At 39.1% G+C, this 20,108-nt stretch overlaps 2 protein-coding genes across 5 annotated transcripts in view; one reads left to right on the plus strand and one right to left on the minus strand.

Annotated features, from left to right (window-relative positions):
* Positions 1-818: 818 nt before the first annotated feature.
* LOC123956937 (cytoglobin-1-like) lies at positions 819-6,438 on the minus strand. Its single transcript, XM_046029513.1, has 4 exons — positions 6,416-6,438; positions 5,525-5,731; positions 1,976-2,207; positions 819-1,559 (listed from the first exon to the last, which is right to left on the minus strand). The coding sequence occupies exons 2-4, from the start codon at positions 5,665-5,667 to the stop codon at positions 1,395-1,397; spliced, it is 540 nt and encodes a 179-aa protein (XP_045885469.1). The 5' UTR covers positions 5,668-5,731; positions 6,416-6,438; the 3' UTR covers positions 819-1,394.
* Positions 2,221-20,108, plus strand: part of LOC123956913 (phosphoribosyl pyrophosphate synthase-associated protein 1) — a 35,039-nt gene continuing 17,151 nt past the window's right edge. For 2 of the 4 annotated variants that reach the window (XM_046029468.1, XM_046029479.1), the window contains exons 1-10: positions 8,233-8,682; positions 9,047-9,099; positions 10,784-10,850; positions 11,029-11,201; positions 11,321-11,436; positions 11,557-11,612; positions 12,276-12,421; positions 15,390-15,460; positions 16,331-16,477; positions 17,374-17,555. In XM_046029468.1, coding sequence (XP_045885424.1) covers positions 8,600-8,682; positions 9,047-9,099; positions 10,784-10,850; positions 11,029-11,201; positions 11,321-11,436; positions 11,557-11,612; positions 12,276-12,421; positions 15,390-15,460; positions 16,331-16,477; positions 17,374-17,532 — 1,071 coding nt within the window. In that variant the 5' untranslated portion in view covers positions 8,233-8,599 and the 3' untranslated portion in view covers positions 17,533-17,555. Of the gene's footprint in view, positions 2,240-8,232; positions 8,683-9,046; positions 9,100-10,783; positions 10,851-11,028; positions 11,202-11,320; positions 11,437-11,556; positions 11,613-12,275; positions 12,422-15,389; positions 15,461-16,330; positions 16,478-17,373; positions 19,445-20,108 lie in introns of those variants that run through there. The other 2 variants (XM_046029487.1, XM_046029466.1) reach the window with 2 other exon arrangements.

Here is a 20,108-nt window from a genome sequence, read left to right on the forward strand (position 1 = left end):
CAATCGTGTGTGGCGGCAACCAGGTGAGTACAAAGACAAGTGTGTCTTGCCTACACTCAAGCATGGTGGTGTGAGTGTCCTGGTCTGGGGCTGCATGAGTGCTGCCAGCACTGGGGAGCTACAGTTCATTGAGGGAACCATGAACGCCAACATGTACTGTGACATACTGAAGCAGACATACTGGAGACTGGCTGCAGGGCAGTATTCCAACCTTGATAACAACCCCAAACACACCTCTAAGACGACCACTGCCTTGCTAAAGAAGCTGAGGGTAAAGGTGATGGACTGGCCACGCTTCTCTGCAGACCTAAACCCTATTGAGCATTTGGCATCCTCAAACGGAAGGTGGAAGAGCGCTAGCTCTCTAACATCCATCCGGCTTCTGATGTCGTCATGGAGGAGTGGAAGAGGACTCCAGTGGCAACCTGTGAAGCTCTGGTGAACTCCATACCCAAGAGGGTTAAGGCAGTGCTGGAAAATATTGACAAATTTGGAGATTTTCACTTATGGGTGTACTCACTTTTGTTGCCAGCAGTTTAGACATTAATGGCTTTGTGATGTGTTATTTTGAGGGTACAGCAAATTTACACTGTTATACAAGCTGTACACTCACTACTTTACATTGTAGCAAAGTGTAATTTCTTCCAAAAAAGATTTAATCAAATATTTACAAACATGTGAGGGGTGTACTCACTTTTGTGAGACATTGTACATACCACTGCTGACTCAAGAAGAGAATAAGGAGCAGTAGGCCAAGGGAGAGAAAAGAAAGGTCTAACCTGGAAACACGTTCATAGCAGAAATGCAGCGGAAGCAGATTTGATTATTATTTTTATTTCAAAATGTTGTTAAATGCAGATACAAAGGTAAGTGTCATAATGGAAAAAATGTAAAACCATCACAATTAACAGCTTAAAACCTAAACATGCCTTGTTTAATATCATAAACGGGGACACAATGGATACAGACTGATACAAGGAAATATCAGAAAAACACATCTCGAAAGATTTATTTTTACTTGGCAGTTTTCAGATATAGCCTATACATTCGGTAGAAGGCACATCCAAGTCATGTGTGACCTCTCTGTGATTTTTGGGTTTACTTTTGCATTTTATTCCTCTTTGCTCTCTCCTTTAAATGGTTTACAAGAGTGTAAAAAACAAGGGTAGCTTTGTTTTTTCTGTCCCCCTCTCTCTCACAAACACACACACGCACACACACCCACACATACCCACACAATTAACCCTAAAAAGGGTGAGGTACCTGTTCTTATTTAGAGTGTATGTTCCATGGCCCATGATTACATTAAACTGTATTCCCTCTCCTGGAAGGCCATGGCCTAAAAATGAGAACTCTCTGGGTGTTCATGGTCCACTAAACCCAGACTAAAAGCTTCACACAGCTGAGGTTGAGAGCTTAGTCCAGCCCACTTCCTCATAGACAGCCGTGATGCTGCAGTAGACTGTAGCCAAGAGTTTGGTCCACGCCGCGGCCACCTCTGCGGTCACAACCTCTGGAAACTCTTCTCCTAGGACTTCCAGTATCACACCACTAAGGATCTGATCAAGACACAACAAAACACAATATTAAAGACACCTTCTATGTCCATTAAAGGAATACTTATTTATTATAATACGTTTTTGCTTATTATGGGAATTTTTTTGCACAGAGTTAGATGAGAAGATAGATACCACTCCCATTTCTGTACGGTAAATATGAAGTCAGCTTAGCTTAGCTAAAGACTGGAAAAAAGGGGGAAACAGCCCGCCTAGCGCTGCCCAAAGATAACAGAATCTGCCTAACAGCACCTCTGAAGCTCACTAAATAACATGGCTCAAAAGTTAATAATGCTATGTGACATCGTTTCTTGTTTGACGTGTCTCAGTTTCCAGCCTGTACCCGACCCAGGCTTCCTCCCTTTTTTACTGGATTGTCTGGATCCAGTAACTGAGTGAGTTATTCACAGACACTTTACCTTAAAGTACACAGGCTCCACCTTGTGTCGGAGTGCATGGGCCTTGCCCACCAGCTTCAGCACTGAGGCCACCTTGTCTGAGTTGTCAAGGTTCTCCACCAGTGTATTTATGGCATTCATGACTCTGTGAGCATGATTCCTAAGCTGAACACTCCTTTCCAGATCTTCCGGGTCCTCGATATGCTTGAACTTGCTGAAGTACTGCTTGGATGAGGGGAAGTTCACAAACAGCCTGCAAAGGAGGAGAGTTAGACTAAATGAGAGGTATGAGTATGAGCAGCTTCTGAGAAGCTCCGATAATCTTGTGGCCCTTCAGCCTGCACAAGGTTCGATCCTGCAAACCCACGTTAATTTTTTTGAGCTGGTAAGATACCATAAGTAAATATCTGCGGGGCAAATATATTTGGGGCAAAGTGGTCAAAGGATTTTCATTAGATTTTACTGCTGATTCTATTCATGTAGTTTTTATGTCCCGGCGACCAGTGAAAGTGCAATTCTGGCTCTCTCCCCATTCATTCATAGGAGCCTGGTCTTGTTAGTCTGAAATAGCTGCCCGGAGGCGTTGCCAAGATGGCGGCCGAGTGGCATGACTTGCCCAGAAGGACTTTGGATACATGTACACAGAGGGAAGCCTTACTACCATTATTATTGTAACATGGAGGTTGTGATGTTACCAAATTGCCGTGACTTTTTGTACTTACTCTTTTCTCTGTCTTTTTATCTGGCCAACAACACAAAGTGTTGAAACTTTCCCTCCCTCCGGAGAGTTGTGTGTGGGTCAGTCACTAAAGGGGGAAAGCAGGCAGTGGATCAAACCACTGTGAAGCAAGGGAAAATGTTTCTATACTTAAAACACACTTTCAGTGCCCCATTTGTGTTTGTATTGTTATTTACTACTTACATAGACATAGTTATTTTAAGTATATATCATTATATTATTTAATGATTTTTTTAAGGGGGGGGGGTCCCCCCCACGATTTCCGCCGATGGTGCTGACATGAGAGGACTGCATATTTTACCTTTAAATGTTTGCTTTAATCTAACATCTAGGCACTGTGTGGCTGTGTGTACTCCCAATATTTGAAAATAATTTAAAAAGTGAAGGAAAAAACATCTATCAGCAGAAAAAACATGATGCAAAATGACTGAATAACTCGACGTACATCTAAAATGTAAAAGTGTTCATTTCATTGCACCTGGGCATTATTGGCATGGGAAACCGACATTCACATAACTTATGTTTGCCATTGTTGTTATGTTGAAAAGTTATGGCATAAATAATATCTTCTATGTGGTTTCCTTTGGCACAAATATTATATTATTCACTTTTTTGTTAAAGTTTCAGGTCTAGATTTTGATGTTTCTTTGCACATCCTGACTCACACTGTGCTCTTTCTAAAAGCAAATAATCATCTCAAAGACATTTTCTTTGATTTCTATCCCTGTTCACCTCCAGAGAGGTGTCATAGAGAATTAGCAACCGCCACCCAACCCACCCCACCCCCACATCCCAACCTCAGTCTGGGAAGAGGGCCAAAGCATCTGCTTGCTGGCTATCTGATCCTGATATCCCATCTCCCTTTTTTCTGCAACAACTAACACAAAAAGGAATATTTTCCTGTTAGCTCTGAAGCATATGGGTAGATATTAGAGTTTCAATTGTAAATTTAGATATCTGAAAAAGAATGAGGATAGAAGGTGCTGTCTTAATCTCTCAGCCCTGGATGGAGTGCCTTGGCAAATACAGGGAAAAAAAGTATTCCTAGTTTCATTGCAAACTAATGAGGAACCATGGTGTTTAATCTTTCTCTCTTATAATTGCATGACCTGTGGTTGCATATAAATAGCCTCATTAGTATTTTATATGGTCATTGGACTTAATCCTTCCTTATCTTTTCTTCAAGACTTACTGAAGAGGATAGAAAGTTTCTAATTTTAGAGACAGTGCCATAATTTGTTACTATGGATCTTATCTGTTGCCCCAAAGACAGTTAGTTTAGAGGATTAAATTTGACGGTGAGGTTCAGCAGCATGGCAGGACTGGCTTTTACTGCTAAAAGAAGAATTTATCATGGCCATGCTTATCAATCAATCCCCATTCCTAAAATTCCTGAAGCTTATGGGGTCTTTGTGAAGGAATGTAGAGGAAATAAATAAGGGGAAATGAAATTAAATTCAGTTAAGTTTCAACATGTTTATCATAGAAGTAAGATGTTAAGTAAATGTTGCCTGTAAATCCTACTAGTAATAATATTATGTGAAAGTATAGATTATTTTACTGACGGTTACTACAAAAGTATATTGCCCTGTGTGTTTTCACCTCCTGCAATCACACCGGATTATAAAGGCAGTGAATCTCATCAAACTTGAAAGACCATCAAAGCCTTCATACTTTTTGGAACACTCTGTTTCAGAGAGATAACCACAGTGACTATAACAACTATAGGAATCCAACAGGACTGCATTCTCACCATAAATGTGTAAATGACTAATGAAAAATATTAAACCCCTATAGTAATTCACTTTGCGATAAAACTCTCTCATCCCTTGATTTCAGAGAAAAGAGGGTCTCTTTAAAGGTCTCACAGCCAATGATGGAGTCATGCTGCGATAGGTTGCCCGGCTCTCTATACAGGCATTCAAAACATGACCTGCCCTAGGGGAGGAAACCCTCTGAGTGCCAAATGTGTCTGACTGATGGATTATAATGTTTATTCTCTTCCTCTAACTATCTGATAAACAGGATTTAGAAAAAGGAGGAGAGGTGAGAATATCACATGCAAACACATGACTGTCTTTGCTCCTTTGGACAGACTGGAAACTTGTAAAGTCAACCAGATCATTAAAACGAAACATCTACTGCGTTCTGAGAGAGGGTAATCCCACAGTCTGGAATCTGACTTAAGTTTGGTTAGATCAGTGGTTCTCAAACTTTTTTTTTAAGCCAAAAAAAGGTTCAAGCCCCTGACTTCAGCAAAATTGGATTTCATTTTATTAATCATTAACATTGGTTATTGATATAAAACAAAAGATTCAGGTTAGACTACCCTTGCTTGCATCAGAGCCCTTTTATTCTTCCACATCAATCACATTCTTGCAACTTTAGATCTGCTTACGGTGGCCCAGCCCCCAGTTTAAGAACCTTGGGGGTTAGATAAATAGCATCAGAAAGCATTATGGGCCCAGCAGGTGCAGTTATATTACTGAGGGGGAAAAGACAAAATGCAAATGTGACCTTGTCAGCAATGAACTAATGGAAGATACGGAAATCAGGAGAAAATTGATGAAAAGTCTTGAAACAGGAATTATGTACTATGCATACAGTTTTGTGTGACTAATAAAAAGAGAGCTGTGTGCAATACATAGGTTAACTAATGGTGATAAATATTAAAATACATCAGATACACGTCTTCGCCCTTCTAATTATACATTTGTCACCTCTCTAGCACTGCTTTTCTGTCAGAATGATATAAATATCTTCTCAATTGTGTGCTCAACCTGCGTTTAACACTTTAAACATAAAACAGGAGTACTACTAAAAAGATATACCTTACTAGTATGGTCACCCCAACATCATCACAGTTCTGGTAGACTTTTGCCCAGGAGTCCTGAATCATCACCCTCTCCTTGTCAGTCAGAGGGCTTGGTCGCTCCAGGAGGTCCACCTCTCCCTCTCCCTGCATCCTCTCCATTTGGGAACACAGTTGTGCAAAGCTGAGAACGTGCAGAAGTCGAGGCCGGTGAGAGTATCCCCTCCTTCAAAATAAAAACACTTTATTTATGTCTTTGAGAGCCAAAAATTCGGTTTCCTTTCCACTCTTTGCCCAGTGAGAATCTTTGCTCTCCACCTCTCTGCTGAGCGAGTGTGAGTGAAGAACAGGCTGAAAAAAACACAAGAAACTCACGCACTGAATGAGGAGGAGCCTCTGTCCTCTCTTTTTTACGCTCTCCCTTCCCTCCCTCCCTCTCTTTCTTTTCCCCTCTACCCACCTCACCTTTGTAGGTGGCATTTGATGAAAACATGATGAGATAGGAAACAAATCCTTATTAAGAGAGTCAGGTGCAACGTGTGAGCATGGATGTGATGTAAGATTATGATGTTAAAATAAGATAAAGGAGCCCACTCTGACCTTTTACCTCCATCGTCACCATTTAACACTATCCAAGAGATTAACCTGTGATGATATTGAGTTTCTCACAAAGCCCTGCCGACGTAAATGTAAAAACACTTTGCTGGCTAAAAATTAAACAACATGACGTCCATCAGAAATAGGGCAGCCCATCTATTCATTTACAAACCTGTCCTTCTAACAAGATAAAGGTTATATCAGCGTGTTTTCAGTCTATTTTTCATTACTTCACTTTTTTCATTACATGCACACACTTTCAAGAGACCTACACAGCTCTCACTGCACTTTTTCAAATGCATACATCTCCCACCTTTGTTAAGGCAGGGAGTTATCAGCAAGAAGCCACCTCCTGCTGGTGTTGGCACAGCTGAACACAAGAATGTTCCAATTCAAGTTCCATATGGGTTGGGTGAACAGGGCCAATTAGCCAGGAATCTGTGACCTGACTGTGAAAGGAGGGGGGCATAGGAGCATTGGAAAGATATCAGATAACAGCAACTGAGATTAGGGGTTGTTTACTGCTTTACCTGAGAAGTACAATGTACATTAGGTGCCGAGAATGTACAAACCATGTTAAACATTGACAGAGTCCTTTACAGTATACCATTGACAATGAAGTTGGTGAAAAGTAGGCCTACTTAAGATAGACAGATCTCTTACTGTGTCTGTACAGCAGTACAGCAGAGTTATAGCCAGTTATTATACCAGCTGGTGACATTTTAAATAATATTAATACTTTGGTTAAAGGTATTATTCAAGTCCATCTCAGGCACAATTAAAACAACAGAATCAGAGTTCATTGCACAGCTTTACGATTATCAAACAAACTGCTCTAGGATTAGATAGGTAGGGTCAGATTTGGTTGTAGTGGATCAGACAAACCTTAGCTTGGTCAATGATTGAAGAGCTACATCCTGTGCTCTACTGGCTTCTACAGAGGAACCCTGATACATTTTGTAACATTTCATGATTATTTCTGCTATCCAAACCCACACTGGAAAACTCAGACTCTAGTTCATATGAATAATGTTATACCTTTACTTAACCCACTCTCTTCAGAAAAAACATGATCTCATGATGTTACCTCCAAAGCATAGACTGTAAAGACATGTAACTTCTGCTCAACTCCAGGGCTAATGAGTAACGACATCTAGTGGACTGTTGGAGTAATACTGCTTTTCAGGTTTCAGAATCCGTTCTACGCATGCGCATAACTGCACACTCGTGCAGGCTGCCCGATCTGTACCACTCATTTTTACATTTCATAATAAAGTCCAGTAGAAAAAAATTGAATGATGAAAGGAACCACTGATTAAACAGTCAAACAGAAAGAAATTTTAGGTGAATGACATGTGGGCGGTTTATGTAAATTATTTATAGAATGTCATTTATTAACTAGCCTACCTATAAGAAAGCTGCTCTGCCAAAAACTGAAAGCAAACACCATGCATTGCTACAATTGCCTAACACAGTGGTTCTCAAAAAAACATTTTTTGTCACTTCAGAAGCCAAACAAAGTTCATGTCAGCCAACCCCAACAAAAGTGGATTAAATTTTTATCAATCATTTAACAATTTTAGGCGATTGAAATAAACTACATTCAATTTAGCAAAACAGCCCTGCTAACATCAGACAACTTTTGTTTCTTTATGTCACCATATGAATCATATTCATGCTACTTTAGCTCTGCTCAACATCTAAGACCCCCTGAAGTAGCCCTCCCCAGGAGGGGCCTGCCCCACAGTTTGAGAACCACTGGACATCAGATTGGCTGATTAATCCACCAGATTTTATCTCATCTAATCACACTTAAAAAAACATTAATCCACGAAACTCCTGCTAAGATTTAGATGACAACAGTATATCAGGTTATAAACAAATGTCGTTATTTCACATAAACGCCATTTCTCAAGTTCATGCCTTTTTATATACAGTCTATGGTTAATGTTTATTATTCGGTGTTTTGGGGGAGCTAGTTCCATTCAGTTGTATCGCAACGGATGTATAGCACGTTATGTGTCATTATGATAGGACTTACAAGCTGTGTATTATTTTCAGCCTAGAAATCATTAGCCCTGACCATACTGCATATAAGATCCTGACCGCACGCTCACTATCATTGCTTTCAGCCATATGTTCCGCAAAGCGTAGCCAGTAAGATTGACCAAAGCTGGATTCCGTAGTGTAGACAGTGTTTAGGCTTTAGTGCAAGCCTAAATGACAGATGTCAGCAATTTGTCCGAGAACAATAGGATAAATTGGTAAAATAAAGACAGTAATAACGGTTTGTTTTGTAGTTCTGCTGTAGCTAAGTTTATTTCGCACACTTAAGGTCATTTCGTGCAAGCACACCTAGCAGGTTAGTGTGTGCTAGGTAGCTAGCTAGCTTGCTTGTTAGCTAAAGACAACGTCACAAGAAGAAAATCAGAAACAAACGCAGTGATCGGTTGATAAAAAGGTGCCGTCTGGGAAATAAACCACCGAAAGTGCCAGAATGAATGTCGCTAAAAGTGGTTATCGCGTCTTTTCAGCAAACTCCTCCGTAGCATGCACAGAACTGGCCAAGAAGATAACAGAGTAAGCACAATGTTGCGTTTCTGTCATTGTTGAAATTCACGTCTATGTTGTTCTCATATACGGGGCCAAGCACAAAGATGCATGCATAGAAAGCATATTAGACAGTCAATGACCAGCAACTATTTTTACAACTACGACAAATAATACTTGGTTATTATGTAACATAGGACATAAACATTTGTTTTGTGACTGCTATCAACACCACGGACACTGAGCACCGAGGAAAGCTTGTAGCTATTTGTGCCAACGAGAGTCTGTCTGGTTATGAATGAATGACTGAATGAATGAGTGATGTGCTAAATGTCTCATGTGGTTTGTGTGTTTGGAAGAATCCTAGCTGTAATTTGGTGCTCTTGTTTCACAGACGGCTGGGAGTTGAACTGGGGAAGTCTGTGGTCTTTCAGGAGTCTAACAGAGGTGAGGAGAATATTATGGCTTTTTAGGTAAAAGTATTAATGTTACCAACAAAGGGGAATTTTAATTTTTGCTTTGGCTTATTCTAAATGAACAAGTCTGACATTTCACTGGCTACCCTTCAAAACAATCTTTATGACATGACTCATTTTTATAAAGAAATGTTCTCCTGTGTTGGGTTAAAGTAAGCAACCCAACGGCTGTTCAGCTGTGAATGAACCCCTCACAACCAGTTTGAACCAGCATGAGCAACCCAACAGTGTGTTTACAGAAACAACCCAGCACTTTGTGAGTGATTTTTGACATTATTGCCTAGGTTACAGCCCCCATCCTTTTCACAAGGACTGTTTGAGTCACACCGAACTTCTGCACCGAACTGTTCACGTCTTATGTTGACGAAATGGAGTTGTATTCATTAAAGAAAGTTGATTTAAAAAGACAAATTCAGGATTTTATTAGGGTGCTGAGGCCATAAAATATGATGACAGACATTTGAAGCTTTGTTCGAAAAGCTCAACAGAAGCTTCGAATGTATAAACAGAAAGACATTTGGTACAGCCCTACAATTTATTAAACTAGTTGTCAGGACATATTATTAAGATGTGCTTAGTGGACACTGCATTATAAACAGCATGACTTGTAACATTTAATTAATTTACTTTAATTGTAGTTGTCAGATCACTTCACTATTTTGGGGATTTTGAAATTTAAAGGGGCAAACAGGCACTGTATCGGCTCACATGTGCCCATCCATCCCATAACCCTCCAAGGCAGAGCATAGCTTATTGGTTATGTTGAGATACCTGAGATTGTACCTTCCATATGCATAATAATTCTATATATAGTTCCCTCAATATTGTATATCTGCAGTACCGGAGGCTGCAGTTTCAGGACCCCGACAATCCTTGGCTGCAGTTCTAGGGCTGTAGTTCTTTTTTGACAGTGCCATCTAGTGGATTAGTGGTGGTACCACACAGCAACATGTAGGAGGTTAAACCTGTCTGCTAGCACATCAGCTGTGGGGTTAACCGGTCAACATGCATATAATCAATGACTTAGGTTAAGGCACACACCCTGTGATGGTAAGGGTAATTGGCTTTGTGGGGCTGTCAAAAGTAACATAGCTAGCTAGCCAGCCAGCCAGCTAGCTGGCAGTATCAAACTAAACAAGGGTCCTACAAATGCTGTTCCAGTCCTAGGATTGCGGTCCTGAAAGTGCAGCCTCCGGTACTGCAGCTACATACTACTCAGTTTCCTGGTCCACCATGACCTTTTCATCCGTAGCTCTAAACCAGCAGAGGGTAGAAAGGAGAGCATGCGTTATTTATATGGGGGTGATGCTGGTACTGCAGCCACTTTGCAATAGTGTCTTCCATGAAAACTGACTGACATGACTGAGGGAAATAAGTAATTTTATTTGCTATTTGAAGTGGGAGACTTCTAACTGTACATATGGAAAGATCACTTTCTCAAATACAGGGTGGAGGCTTTTAAGTAATCTTGCTGAGAGCCAGTGTTGGTTATTGTATCAGTCAACGTCAGTATTTAATGAGGAGTGGTGTGTGCACTGTGAAGGTTTACAGTGACTGAAAAGGTGGGGATTGTCATTAAAATAAGAAAGCAATGAAATTAAGATGCAGCTTTGCTAAGTTTGCTGATTGTGTCCACATATTTTCCTTCATAATAGAAACTAGAGTTGATGTGAAGGAGTCAGTTCGTGGACAAACTATCTTCATCATCCAGACTATACCACGGTGAGTAAAAAAAGGCATTTGTCATTTGCATTTCAACAGGAATTAAAATAACAGTATAATGAGTGAGTTCAGTGGAAATTCACCGCCTGCAGGTAAGCTGTTGTTACACACTTTTTAATATTATCACTAACTAAAGTGTACATGTCCTTTTTTATTCTCTTTTTTTTAATGCAAAAAGAGATGTCAACACAGCCATCATGGAGCTTCTGGTTATGGCCTACGCCCTCAAGACGTCTTGTGCAAAGAACATCATTGGAGTCATCCCTTACTTTCCATACAGCAAACAGTGCAAGATGAGAAAGAGGGGCTCGATAGTGAGCAAGTTGTTAGCTTCAATGTTAGCAAAAGCAGGTAAATAGTACAAAATTAATTTCACACTGTGTTTAACTTAACTGATTTGTTAAGTCCCTTTATCCCTCAATTGTTGACAGTGTTAAGTGCATGCTACTTATCTGTCTTTTACCCCAAAGGATTAACACACATCATCACCATGGACCTGCATCAGAAGGAGATCCAGGGCTTCTTCAGCTTTCCAGTGGACAACTTGCGTGCCTCCCCTTTCTTAATTCAGTACATCCAAGAAGAGGTGATAGTTGCATTTGAATGTCTGCTATATGTGTTTTTAGTAAAAGTGCTAGTAACCCCACAAATCCAAAAATCTCAATCCGATAGACACATTGACATCTGTTTTCCTTCATCCTGTCAGATTCCTGATTACAGAAATGCCATCATTGTGGCAAAGTCTCCATCAGCAGCTAAGAGGTAACTGATGGATTAAAAAAAACAACACATTTCACCTCTGCTAGTCTTGAAAGAAATACATTATGCCAGGACTATTCTATCATACAAATGCTTTGATTAAGCAGTGGCAAGAGTCAGTGCAGACATAAGAGAAGAGGTGGAGCTTTCAGGCAGTTGGTACTGCAACAAAGCCACTTAAAACAGAGTCACATCTTAGTCACATATAATAGTCTGCAATTCTAATTTATTTGGGTCTTTGAACAGATGGAAATATCTCATAATACTGGTTGGTGAAAGTAGCTTATATATGACAGCTGTTGTTATTAACATCTGCATGCCCTGCTTTGACAGAGCCTTTAAAAACACGTTCATCTGAAAAATAGTTTTCAAATTTCAAATTTTATTTTTTATGACTTTATGATCTCAGAGAATATTCAAGTTTTTTTTTATAGTACAATTGAGTTTTTTTTTCTTGTAAATTTACCACTTTAATCTCAGACACTGAGTTTTTACCCCTCTGAATACTACCCCCTCCCTTTGCTCCGTATTTGTTTTTGTTTTTTTTTTACCTACAATGGCCCTAATACATGGTTGTACATTTGCAATGTATGTGACTAAATATGGGTGCACAGGAAAATGTAAATGATAAAGGCTCTTTCTTTTATTTTCTCCTTTATTTTCTAGGGCTCAGTCCTACGCAGAACGCCTGCGTTTGGGTCTAGCTGTTATTCACGGCGAGGCTCAGTGTTCAGAGTCTGACATGGCTGATGGAAGACACTCCCCACCATGTGTACGTAACACCACAGGACACACAGGGCTGGAGCTTCCTTGTAAGAGCACCCGTTTTTGTTGTGCTGTGTTGATGTTTTTCAGGTTTTCTTTGCAGATTTGTAGGTCCAATGTTTCTGTCAGTTGGATTATTATTTGTCACACCATGGTCAGTTTCAGCAAGACATTTCCTATTATTTCTGCTAGTTTAAGTACTTGCCTACATTCATAATATAAATCCAGCCAACAACCTAATACAGCTCTTATTTGTGTTGACCTGTTTCGAGCTCATGATTCTGCTGTTTCTCACTCATACCATCAACCATACTCCAGGAGATAGATTTTTGTGTTACTGCATGTTTTAATTCCACAGATACACTACTTCTGTTCATGTGCATCCTCTGCAAGCTGTAACTCTTAATGTACAAAGAGTCACGTGCTTAACTAACATAGAGTCATACTACCTGCCTGTTCCTTGATTAGAGAATATTTATTGTTTATGAAAAATCCTATGTGACTCTGGCATATAGTTTTCAGCAGTGTTAATTCCTGGTAAGGGCGTTTCAAAGGTTCACTCTGAGAAAATATCAAATGATTGTGTCATTGGCAAATGACTCCTATTTGCGTCCAGTATTCACTTTATGATTTAGTAAAAATATTTATATTATTGTGTTTCTACTCTCACCCTTGACTTAAAAAATCCTCCATTGGACAAGAACTCAAACGGCTTCAGCTGTGAGAAGACTTGGTTTTAAATTTTAACACAATGAGTCTGATTTGTTGATGTGAAATTAAAAAATTTCTGTCAACTTGGCGAGAGGATTTTCCAAGTCTTGGCATCATGTGTGCCATGTCAAATATTTGTGCATTTGTGTTAACGTGGTGTTTATTTGTTGGTAATAGCAGGCAAACAACAAGCTCCGTTCCCTGGCATAGAGCTCCCAAGTACGACCGTAAAAACATAACTTACATCTGGCTATAAAATGATTCCTCTTCAAATAGCTCCTCGATTTGTGCATGTGTAGATAAAGGGTTTGTGTTGCATCTTGTGAAAATACAGTCTGGATTCGGGGGGGGGCTGTGGTGTTGGACAATGGGCAAACTGATTGTTAGTGCACAAACGATCTGCATTGACAAAAACCTTTTCAGGCCAATCAGCTGCATTGTGATCTATACTATATGATATTTGCATGGCATGTTTGACTTTGAAAAAGCCGCTCTAGTGTTTAATGCACCTTCTAAGATTCCAGACAGCTAGTATTACAAGATGGCCAAACCTTTGTTTTGATGTGTTTCTTATTTAATTTTGAAATTCATACATCAAACCAGAACCATGGCATTTTTTCCCACATTTTATTTCTTCCTTAAATATCTGGACTCATCTTGCCAATCTACACATGGTGCACCCATATTAAACCCGCTCTTAGAAACCTGATGAACATTTGGTCATAAGTGCATGTGACGATGAGAGTATAGCATGCTTTTGAAAGATAACATGTAATGATGGGAAGAAACATTACAAATGGAATGGTTGGCATGTTTAGGCATTAAATTCAAACAACCCAAATCAAAGTTTTAGTTTGCTACTTAAGTGATAAAACCATGCTTAAAAGCAGAACTTCTTTTATCAACAATAATCTTTAGTGTAGTATTACGCTTTTATCTCTACCCTTTAAGCTGATCATCATCATCATGATTATTGGGTTTTATTGACAACTTTCATCATTAATACATTTCTAATTAATGTCTGACCAAACATTTCACATGTAGCTTGTTGCAGTACCTCAGCAAGCTGTGAAAACAACACATTTTTGAGAAGTGTGTGTGTCCTGCTAACAACATGGCTTTTGCTGTTTCTGGTTGATAGTGATAAAAGTCTGAATGCGACTCTGCCAGGTTTTCTGATGCTGTGGGACTTACGGTATTCAGCAAAGTGTTCTGCAAGGCATGCTCCATCTTTCTTTGCTTCTTTATATTTTTCCCCTCACAATTGGCTTGGCTAGCCGATTGTTCACCAGTTGATTGTTTCTTTATACCCTTTGAATGACTACATTTACATGCACAACAATACCTAAAATGCAGCTGTGTTTTTTCTTAAAATAATTATGTCAGACAATGTATTTAATGGGTAGTCATTTAAAAACGCTACATGGAATCTAATCCCAGTCTAATTTTAATGCTTAATAACACATCATTCACACCACGCACTACACATTTAACACATTATGTCTGACACAAGGTAGCACACTTTCATGTTGCCTTTAACATGTTATGTTTTCATGTTTCTCTGTAACCTTTTGTTGTAACAGTGATGGACAACAGCCTACCTCAGAAGTACACACAGTGACAAATGAAATCGCTTAGATGTGAATAATTAAATTATGTATTGTTTGCTGTGTGATAAAGGTTTGAAAAATGCAGCTGTTGCATCTCCTCCGAGATGTATTCTGATTATTGTGCGCATGTAAAAGTAGTCGCTGGCAGCAGTGATGTTCGACTGAGGAATGACCCCAGAACATTGGCAAGTGTGAATGAAGGAACCCTCATCAGTGCTTGTCAGCCACTGTTGTCCTGTGTGAAATAAGATTGTGTGGTGCATATTGGTTCATATGCAGACTGCTGCTGTATGCCTGCCACAGCCTGGGCCTGAGGTTGTGTCCAGGCAGTTGTGCGTTGCCTTCTGATTGGGTATCCTGGGCAGAAAACCCTAGGAATTTGATTTTGCATGGCATGTGCTGTACTAAGTTTGGTGTTTCAGTTTAATCTCATAGGTAGGGGTAGGTGGTGTACAATGGGGGGGAAAATCTGACTTTTAATCACCATGTCAAATTTAACACTGCATTTTATTACTCAATTTCTACACATCATCCAATAACAACCCCATAATTCTGGTTGCAGATTTGTCTAAAAAACATTTTCTCAACCCATTTTGCCCAATCTACTGAGATTTGTTTTTGATTAGGTCAAATGCAGTGCACATAACCACCTCGAAGTGCCCTGTCATGTAACCAGTTCCACTTTCCTTTGCAGTAATGATGGCCAAGGAGAAACCTCCCATCACTGTAGTCGGAGACGTGGGAGGGAGAATAGCCATTATTGTGGTATGATGCTCTGGATGCTCTTTCTGCAGCCTACATAGCTGCGCTGCTATTGAAAATTACTCTTTCATGGCTCTCATTTACATCGTGTCAAGTTTATTTATATAGCACATTTCATATGACAAGCGTCTAATCAGTGTGTTTAAATAAAAAGGTCATAAATATGTAAAACCACAAGATAAGAAGGTATTGCAATAAAAAGGAATAAGATCTTATTAAGAAATTATTATTATTATTATTATTAAAAAGGTAATAATACTGATTCTAAAATAAGTTTTAGTTCATTGTCAGTTACTTAATACTCTGGCTGGTTTCAAAGCATTTCAAGTTGCCTGCAATTTTAAGTGTTAAATAATTTACTGTACTACCCATGTAAATGCCTCATGGTTTTAAAAATATAACTGGCAAATGTGAACTGAAGTATTCATGCTTTCTGAGTTACATGTTCACTCCTTAAAAGTGAAACCTTTTCAGTCTTATGTGTTAAAAGTGTAATTCATGAGCAATAAAACAAACCGATGCTTCGTTCAGTGAACAGAGAGGATTTGCTGCTACAGCCTAATTAATTATACAGCCTGGTATAGCCAGTAGCTCATGGTGGCTAATGTTGGCTAACATAGGCACACTTTAGATGGATATTCCTGTGTAACAGACATTATTGACTCAATTCACTGACTTGTTGTTTTGGCATTATTTTTTTATCCCATAATTCACATTTGTGTTCATATGTCCATCCTGCCATTATCCTAAGCTCCTGAATTATACTGTTAGGGCAGCCAACACATTAGCTACACCGTGACAGAGAAATGAATTATTAAGAGAAGGAGAGGGGGTGTAATTGTTACAGATTGTATTTTTATTTTCTTCTTCCAGGATGACATTATAGATGATGTAGGAGACTTTGTTGCAGCTGCAGAGATCCTGAAAGAAAGAGGAGCCTATAAAATCTACATCATGGCCACACACGGCCTACTGTCTGCTGATGCTCCACGCCTCATAGAGGAATCTGCCATTGATGAGGTGAGGACACCTAAACTTGTTGTTTTCATGAATGCCAGTCTCTTCTCGTATTTCAGTTTGGTCAGTAAAACTAGGCATTGTTGAGTAGGAATGAATGTCAAACCTATCAAATATCAATCTGCTGAAGGAGAAGTAACAAGGGAAGACCTGCCAAATTGAAGAACTTATTTGAAGCCAGCATGAAACACATTTATTCATTAGTTCTCATACATTCTTTATAAGCAAAATGTAAAGGAGAGTACTTCCTCCTAATGGAAGGTTTTTTAGCTGAATTTCTGTGGCATCAAAGTTGTAACTGGAACAAAAAAAGGATCATTATATCCAGCGAGTTGCATTTCTGTAAACTGTTGGTTTCAATTTTCATTTCCTCATTGCTTTTCAGGGTTCAGAAAGCAATGGTAACAGTGTAGTCTATATATAGTTTTATTGTGGAACATTTGTAAGTTTATACTATTTGTTTTTTTTTGAACATATTAACATATTTCTTGCGACCCCAGTTTGTTTCTGATACGTACCGGGGCAGGCATTGGGTGGCTTAATTTAGCTCTTCTCTGCCAAATCTGGTGTGTTGGAGCTCACTCAGTGTGGATTAAAAAGGTCTAACATCAGTTTTAAGCCATCTGAGATTTCTAGACAATTTGGAAGCCATGAGCAACAGTAGCCACTGAGAGGTCACAGGTCAACCAGGTGAAGGAGGCAGAAAATACATGTTGCCCAAAGAAAAGTGCGCACGTTTACGCACTAGTTTTAATAAAGCAGCACTGTCTTGAGTTCCCTCACGTCCAAATCTTCAGTGACTGTCTGAGAAGAAACTGCACTGGTAAACTGCTTTTTCATTTAAGTAGAAAATGTCTCATTAAATTTAGTAACAGTCTTTGTGGTTATTCGACCCTCAGGTGGTGGTGACTAACACAGTTCCCCATGAAGTACAGAAGCTACAGTGTCCCAAAATCAAGACTGTGGATGTCAGCATGATATTGGCCGAAGCCATCCGCCGCATCCATAATGGAGAGTCCATGGCCTACTTGTTCCGCAACATCACCGTGGACGACTAGACAGTCAGATAGTGAGAGCTGAGGTGGGTGTGACAGTGACTGAGGGCAGGTGCACTTCTTCCCAGTGCTGTAAAAACATGCTGATGTCATGTTCCATATCTTGTGTATGTCAGGATTACATCCTAATTAATTTAAAGAAACTCTTAAGAATAACTCTTAAGTTATTTAACGTGTTATCAACAGTTGTAAAATTGTATTTCTTCTGTTAATGGGTTGTGTTGTTTCTAACCACATTGACAAGACTGGACAAACTCTTTATATGGTGCCCAAACAAGCAGCTTTTTTTTGCACCATTTGTGGTAGTGTTTGGTAAAATGTCCTATTCTTCTTCTGGGTGTCACACAAGAAGTTTCTCAACATCTGCAACATCAGAAATTAAGGGATTTTTCTAATGCATATATCAGGGGGTCAGTTAAACAACATTATGTATTTTCCTACTTATCTTTAGTATTGTCTAGACGAGAAGAGGATGGAGGCATTTAGGGTGCTAAATGAATGGATTGAAAAACTGAAATGTGGGATTCAAAATATTGACAAATAAAACTTGAAATGTTCACAGTGAAGTCTGTGGATTATCCTGAGTATATAAAAGATTTCAATGCCACAAATAAAATTCCCCTCACTTCCACTCTATTGCACCTGTAGCAGACGCCTAAGCTTTATTATGAATTTTTTAACTTGTTATTTGGCTGAACTGACCCTTTTAAGATACTATAATTCTCTAGCAGTAGACAGTACATACCTAGACATATACCTAGGCTGATGGTGACTGTTATTGACAGTTACATCTAGTGTATGAATGACAGACCATCATAGTTTTAGCTAATTAACTACAAACCATGAATACTAAACACTGCTGGTGACTGTTTTTCAAGGCGGAGCATAGCTTTTCTTCATGTATTTGTTTTTCTAAGCAGTCAGTGGTTTTTGTTCATTTCAGTTTGCTGTGTTTGCAGGAACCTACCTTTTGTTACATTTATAATCACAGCGAAACCTCCTGCTGGGTTTTCCTTTTTGTCAGCTACAGTATTATCTGGGGATGTGACCAAGCTTATGTGTTGTAGTTGTCAAGTTATTCACATTTTGCTCAAGTTGCCCCTCTGAGTTAGGATTTTGGACAGTATGGATGCATGTATGCAATTCTTTAGATCAACTAACATTGAAGTCTTGAAACTTGAGTAGTGTACCAGCACTTGAATGTACCAGATAAGTGGACTTTGAATTGATCCATGCTTTAGATGCATTATTTTACAATGACAACTTTGACATAATCCAATATGGCAGGCTTCTTCGGTTGTTTTTTTGTACTGGTGGCGGCCTGGAAGGTAGGACAGGTGCACTGGAAAGAAATGGCCAGCATTAATGTGAAATGTATGCATTTCATAGTAAATTGGCAAAAACACCAGTTTGTGATGTTGGTCTATGAATTGCTGTGTTGTCATTGGAACATGTGCATCCTTTGGTGCTTTGAGCAAAAGTGTTGCTCGAGGGAAAGTAGTGTATTTCTATGCTGATTGAGCCTTTTGCTCAGGGAAATATACTTAATAATAAGCCAATGCACAATTATTTGTTCTCGTGTTTTTGATGCTTTGTTCCTGTTTCACATGTTGAGAAAAGTTTGTCGAGAATGTCTTCCATGCAGCAGGTTTGTACTTATTTCCGTTTTACCATTTAGTTGTGTTTGTCCTGATGGATGGGCATTTGACAGCTAGATGCACACGCTAGTGTTGTACCAAATGCTGTTGCTGTGCTGGCTAAAACTGTATCTGTCTGTAAGTGTATTTCATGATGTCTTCTCTGTATTCACTGATTTGTCTGTGACGTTGAGGGCGTGTAATTTAGAAACTTAAACCCTTCTGTCAAGCTCTATGGCATTTGTCAATGTGTGTGAAAATAAAGCAGTTTCATCCTCTTGTGCCTTGTCTCTACAAAATGAGGAATCATATTGAGCTTTGGTTATGGACTTATGGGAACAAGACTGCAGTAAAGTCAGATTTTATGAAGTTTTAATATGAATTAGGGACCTTTTTCTGTCTTAAATTATTCTCTCCTAAACCAGTCTAAATTAAATTGTATATATTTTGCATGAACTTGATAGAAAACGACAGACATTTTAAATGTTAAATGCACAGAGTGGACATGCTGTACTGTATTATATGATCATATGTCTTTATTTTTGACACCCACATAATAAGAATACAGCCTAATATAAAATATAGATATAGAATATTTAAGATTTCAGAACAATTCACGGTCGAAATGTTTCATTTCAGTGCATTTGTGGATCTTTTCCTCTTCCTGTTGGCTGCTCTGAATCAAGTTGCTCTGCTTGTTGTGTCAAGCTCTCTTTATGCACACTGGTATCTGCAGATACTTGATAAAGTGATAAGCTGGCAATTATCAATGACAGTCAAAGGCAAAACAAACAGTAAAATACTGTATTGGTGTATGAAAAGGCTTACCTTTAACTCTGATGTGCAGCACTACAGTAAATCTTGTTTAAAATGCAGTGTAAAACAGAATCATTCACTCATAATAGTGGTTGTTTAGTTGTTTGCCTGTCTTAAGCCAGTCCG

This window comes from Micropterus dolomieu, linkage group LG02 (genome assembly GCF_021292245.1).
Source record: "Micropterus dolomieu isolate WLL.071019.BEF.003 ecotype Adirondacks linkage group LG02, ASM2129224v1, whole genome shotgun sequence".
NCBI classification, from domain to species: Eukaryota; Metazoa; Chordata; class Actinopteri; order Centrarchiformes; family Centrarchidae; genus Micropterus; species Micropterus dolomieu.

Coding starts and splice junctions, on each gene's coding strand:
- LOC123956937 (XM_046029513.1), bottom strand. CDS start 5,667: ATGGAGAGGATGCAGGGAGAGGGAGAGGTGGACCTCCTGGAGCGACCA. Junction 2,208..5,524: donor GGGGTGACCATACTAGTAAG/GTATATCTTTTT, acceptor CCTCCTTTGCAG/GCTGTTTGTGAACTTCCCCT. Junction 1,560..1,975: donor TGGAGCCTGTGTACTTTAAG/GTAAAGTGTCTG, acceptor TGTCTTGATCAG/ATCCTTAGTGGTGTGATACT.